At 34.4% G+C, this 6,000-nt stretch overlaps 1 protein-coding gene across 1 annotated transcript; it reads left to right on the top strand.

Annotated features, from left to right (window-relative positions):
• The first annotated feature begins 3,318 nt into the window (after nucleotides 1-3,318).
• Nucleotides 3,319-4,451, top strand: LOC116159966. The gene is made up of 3 exons (XM_031473077.1): nucleotides 3,319-3,495; nucleotides 3,548-3,828; nucleotides 3,879-4,451. Exons 2-3 carry the CDS (start codon nucleotides 3,566-3,568, stop codon nucleotides 4,132-4,134), a joined length of 519 nt encoding a protein of 172 aa, XP_031328937.1. The 5' UTR covers nucleotides 3,319-3,495; nucleotides 3,548-3,565; the 3' UTR covers nucleotides 4,135-4,451.
• The last annotated feature ends 1,549 nt before the right edge of the window (nucleotides 4,452-6,000 follow it).

Genomic DNA, 6,000 nt, shown 5'->3' with positions numbered 1-6,000 from the left:
CCATTGAAGACTCTTAAGGGACATGAAGAAAAGTCCGTAACAAAACAGTTTCTAAGGGCACATAATCGCTCTTTAAAACACCCTTAAAGCTTTTTACACATTTTAAGCGCCTTCATTGCTTTAAAACACGAGTAACTTTAAACACACATAGAAAGGATTTCAATGCTTCTAAAAGCCCAGTGGATTCTTTTGGATACAACTGAAAACCTTTGGAAACTCATCGAGACTCAGAACAAATTTGTTCTGCTGTAGTGGAATTAATAATTGACAGTAGTTTTTTTAAAATAAAGGTTTGTTTCGTATTTTCATGTATTGATATTCTTTATTATTAACGAGCCCCTAATAAACAAGTTCATGATTTTTGACTCTCTGTCCCTCTGTCCGGCCTGTGTACATGAAAACTTGCCAACGGTTTCGAATTTTTCAATTTATAGGTAGACAATCGTCTATGATTAAATTTTGGTCATTTGGATTTTCTGTCCGTCTGTCTCCGTCCGCTTGTGTACTTATAATAACTCATGAACGGTTCCGAATTTTCCAATTCTGTGTTTAGTATTATGTTTATCATCACCCAAGACTTGATTAAATATTGAGTGACCCAGGAGGTCGCTTGCTATATTTGTTTCAAGTTTATTTATAATAATAGTAAGAAACATACATATTATAATTAAAATAATTAATTTTCTAATAAACCCGTTGGGATGTGACGACCCCATCGCCCATTAAGCTTCCATATAATGAAGCGTGTTGATGGGAAGCAGTATTTCCAAGGACGTTGGGAGTTGGGAGTTGATCCCGGTACTATGGCCTACCTTAATCGGTTCGCCATATAGTGAAGCTTTACCGTCCAGTTTTTATTGCATCGAGGATAGATCAAATGAGTATTTCTCTAACTGTGCATAAAATGAAGAACTGAAGTATTATGTAATGTGACGACTCATGCAAAGAATATTGTAGAGTAAATTCTGCAATTACGCGTTTTCGTTCCACGAACGGCAACGGTTTCCAAAGAATTAAGAATGGGAGAAATAGACTACGATACCAAATATATGACTAAATACATTTAAATAAAAAAAGAAACAGAAGTTACTTTCTAGTGTACGTGGAGAAGGGGGGCAGACAAATGTCTCTGGCTTCCATGTTAGCATAGATTATGATGTTAGTGAATTAGACTCAATTCCAATTTTAATTGCAATTTTTGTAATAATTCATTCCATAGCCCAATGAAACCAATTTTACAGTTGCGGACAATTCAGCGACGAGATTATGTAAACCTATAAATGGGATAAGAAACTGAAATAGCAACGTATAAATGAGGGATCTTAATCCTCCTTACCCACCTTGTATGGACAGCAATTTGCATCTCACATAAAACTTTTATTATTATGCTATAAACGAACTTCCTTTGAAGCATAAGGTTGAACATTTAACTGTAAACAGACCGCTAATTACACCTAAATATTACATTGTTGTATGCAAACATCAAAGCTTTGTATGCAGAGAGCAAACCTCTGGTCGTGGCGTAAGATGCATACAAGCTGCATAATAATGGCATGAACTCACATACATAATGTAACCTGTCTAATCCTGTACGAAAAAAATGGGCACGTAGATACAATTGTTTAATAAAATATGTAGATACCGGAAGTAAGTTTCTATTCCATAAAGATTTCGTATGTAAATTTATGACAGGTACCCTCCCGTATGGCCCCATAGAAAAGGTGGCGCACGTAATAAAAACATAAAAGTCAGATTTACATCGTTAAATAAATCGAAGAAAAAAAGGATCAACAAATTATGTTAACAACGCGAGAGCAATCGGATCACGGGAAAAAGTTTGAAAATTACATTTCGAACAGGGAAAGGCAAACGACAACAATTAGAATAATTACGAAGTCCAGATAAAGATGGTAATGTAATTAACCGGTTCACTTACCACACTTTCCCCGACTTTCTCTCCTTCTCCGTCTAATTAAATTGATTTAAGGGATGTTACTCTTTGTTACATTTGGAACGTATCCTATTTAATCAAATTTGTATGAGTAATAACGCAAGGACACCGGGAGAAACGGGGGCCGTTTCACAATTTTACGATTCTGGTAATGGCGCGGTATTAATCCTATCCGGCTAATTGTAATTTTTAGTTAATGGGGTCTGTTTTAGTTATTAGTAGATGTACTTTCTATGGTATATTAAGTATGGAGAACGGTAAGGGATTTTACCGTTCGAAGACAATTGTTTGGAGGAGGAGCGAAGCGACGACTCCAATTATTGTCTGAGAACGGTAACCCTTAACGTTCGACGTGCTTATAACATTTTTTGCGCGATCGAAATTAAATTTATGCAACCAATATAAATATGCACTAAGAAATTAACGACCAGAATAAATCGAAATGATCGAAGTGGTATGGTGTATATCACTAGGTAACCAGTTTATTTGTCAAAATTGAAGTTAATAATTTCATAAAAATGTGCATGTGTCTGATGTAGTTTACTAGCTTTGAACTTCCTTTATGACTTTATGAGCGTCTTGCTATAGGAAATAACAGCACAAATTGTACGTTTAATGTACCTAACAATAATTAAAGATTAAATGTAATGTAAGACTGTTGATTTTTAAAAAGGCGTCGGTAAGTATTTTTGCTGTTCTGTTTTTAGATCGGTAAGTAATTTTGGCGTCGTCGTAATGATAGCAACTGGTAAATTCTACGTACTGTCATGGAAACACCCATGGTAAATAGTCAGAAATGACCGATCGCGCAAAAAAGATTTGTTAGGTTGGTATCTCCAACTCTGATTTACATAATTTATTGTTTACACGGAGAAAAATGGATTGTTAAAATCATATAGTAAAAATTATATTGTAAACAGTACGAGAAGCTATTATTAAATCAAACCAACCTTAACACACGCTGTACAATATGAATATGTCTAATCAAAATTATTCTCACTATAATAATGATATTGTATTAAATATGATCTTAGATATTTAAATATATCCAAGAGCAAATAGATAATAAACATTAAAATATAGTTTATTAACGAAATGGGTTTATTATTTGTGTATAATACAGTTTAGTATATAACGCATTCTTAAATGAAAACCTTGCGGTTGAAAGATTGTTAGTTTAACAACCCATATAATAATTTTTAACATATGATGTAATTGTAATGATGCTGAATCTGCAAGATAAGCATAAGCTTATTTTGAGAACAACCGTTGCAAAGGTTGCATTATAGTATTTTACATTATTAGCCAGGTAAGTGAGTTTTTACTGGCGATAGGAGAAGTTGACTGGCGAGCCGTCAGGCGAGCCTGTCATCTCCTAGAGCCAGTAAAAACCGTTACCGTGCGTATATTGTATAATATTTTATTCGTTTATCACTTGTAAAATTTTAGATTGTAAATCATAATAAGTTCTAGAAATTACTCCTAAAAAATTAGGAAACTTAAAATCGTATGAGCTTTTTAGACTGATTTCCCAGGAAACGCTGGTAATTTGTTTTGTTGTTTACTTATGCCATTTTATTTATCGTTTTCGTCAAGATTTTTCGATCCATTAAAATGAATGTACCGCAAGCGATTATTGATGAAGCGACAAATGTGGCGGCAAGTTTGTTGCCCGAAAAATCTTCGGAAAGATACGAGCACGAGTACGCCGAATTCAAAAAATGGCAAAACGAAAACAATGTGACTGGTATTACAGAAGACGTTCTATTAGCGTACATCAGTAATTTGTCTAAAAAATATAGCCCAAATTCTTTATGGTCAAAATGGTCAATGGTTAAGAGCTGTCTGCAGGTTAGAGAAAACATTGATGGCCGGAGGTTTGTTTTTATCTTTTTACAAACAGAAAATGTTTATTTGACATTTCTAGATTTCATAAAGTGATTGCATTTTTGAAAAGGCGAAATGAACGCTACCTCCCCAAGAAAGCTAAAACTCTGACGAAGGAGCACGTGGAAAAATTTATATTAGAAGCTCCTGACGATAAATGGTTGCTCGCCAAAGTCATTACAATTTTTGGTATATTTGGTTGTTGTCGGTGCGATGAACTGTTATCCCTCACTTTAAATGACGTGGAGGATTTGGAGAAATATATTGTTGTGACCTTACGCGAAACTAACAATTAAGATTTACAATAACAGATGATGGGTGTAGTTTCAAACCCTGTGTTATTTATCGAAAATATGCCGCTTTACGTCCTCACAGAAGTAAGGACCTGCGGTTGTTCTTGACGTACCGGAATGGAAAATGTGTCGCCTTAAATGCAGGTCAACATACTGTTGGAACAGTACCCAAAAAGATTGCTGAATATTTAGGATTACAAGAGGCCGCGTTGTATACAGGTCACTCATTTAGACGGACTGGAGCAACGATGATTGTTGATGGTGGTGGTGATATTTTAGCTCTAAAACGTGCAGGGGAGTGGAAATCAACAACAATTGCAGAGAGCTATGTGGATGACTCAATTAATAAGAAGATTGAACTGTCAAAAAGTATGTTCTCAGTTAAAGAATCCATGCCGTCCACTTCTACAGAGTATCCACATTCCACATGCAAATATAAGAAGTGACTTAACATCGTCATCTGGAGTGATCAATATTAGCGGAAGTAAAAACTGTACTATGGTATTTAATGTATACGATAAAGCACAATTTGCTAATGTTAATAAATGAAATAAAATGTTAACAACATTATGTTTCTTATTTAATAAGTATAAAATATACGAGCACGGGTGTAAAACTTTTACAGGCTAGCATGTAAATGATTTACACGCGGGTCAGAGTTAACTGACATTTTCAGAGTGTATACAGAGACTTGATAAATTGACATTTACAAGTGAGAAACGAATAATGTATTGTATGTTGTATGCGGTTTTTGTTCAGTCGACAGTCAGTTCAGTGCGTATGTGTATGTGGCTCGCAATTTTGGTGAAGTTTATAGATGAATTCTATACCACTTATAATCATGAGTGATGTTCCAGAGATTTTGAGGGTTGGGCCAATACAATATGGCAGTATAAGTACAACAAAACTGTATTATATTGATTATTATTATACCTTATTGTTGCAAATATATCATGATTTTTGAACTTATAATTTTATATATTCGAAACCAATATGTGTGTATCCTGATTTTTGGTAAAAAAGGAAGGTTATACACTGCCTTTTTTTGAGCCCCGAAAAAAAAATTGTCTCAGATCGACCCGGAAAAAAAATTTTCTTATAGAATGTGGCCTGTAGAATCCATAATTTCAAACAGTTCCAAGATTGGGCTACTAGTTCAAAAGTTACAGCCCTTTGAATTTTCTTTCGAAATTGGTTTCTAGTCTATAACTTTTGATTGAGAAGTCTGATCGAAAAAGTACGAATTGTTTTGGATTCTACGCACCAAAATTAATAAGAAAAAGTGTTTTCCCGAGAAATTTTGGTGCAGTCGATTTTTGGTAAAAAAGGAAGGTTATACACTGCCTTTTTTTGAGCCCCGAAAAAAAATTGTCTCAGATCGACCCGAAAAAAAATTTTCTTATAGAATGTGGCCTGTAGAATCCATAATTTCAAACAGTTCCAAGATTGGGCTACTAGTTCAAAAGTTACAGCCCTTTGAATTTTTCTTTCGAAATTGGTTTCTAAGTCTGTAACTTTTGATTGAGAAGTCTAATCGAAAAAGTACGAATTGTTTTGGGATTCTACGCACCAAAATTAATAAGAAAAAGTGTTTTCCCGAGAAATTTTGGTGCAGTCGATTTTTGGTAAAAAAGGAAGGTTATACACTGCCTTTTTTTGAGCCCCGAAAAAAAATTGTTTCAGATCGACCGGGAAAAACATTTTCTTATAGAATGTGGCCTGTAGAATCCATAATTTCAAACAGTTCCAAGATTGGGCTACTAGTTCAAAAGTTACAGCCCCTTTGAATTTTTTTTCGAAATTGGTTTCTAGTCTATAACTTTTGATTGAGAAGTCAAATCGAAAAAGTACGAATTGTTTTGGATTCTA

This window comes from Photinus pyralis, unplaced genomic scaffold (genome assembly GCF_008802855.1).
Source record: "Photinus pyralis isolate 1611_PpyrPB1 unplaced genomic scaffold, Ppyr1.3 Ppyr1.4_LG1, whole genome shotgun sequence".
In the NCBI taxonomy this organism is placed as follows: domain Eukaryota; kingdom Metazoa; phylum Arthropoda; class Insecta; order Coleoptera; family Lampyridae; genus Photinus; species Photinus pyralis.
Note: the sequence above shows the minus strand (reverse complement) of the source record. Positions and strands in the feature narration are given on the sequence as shown.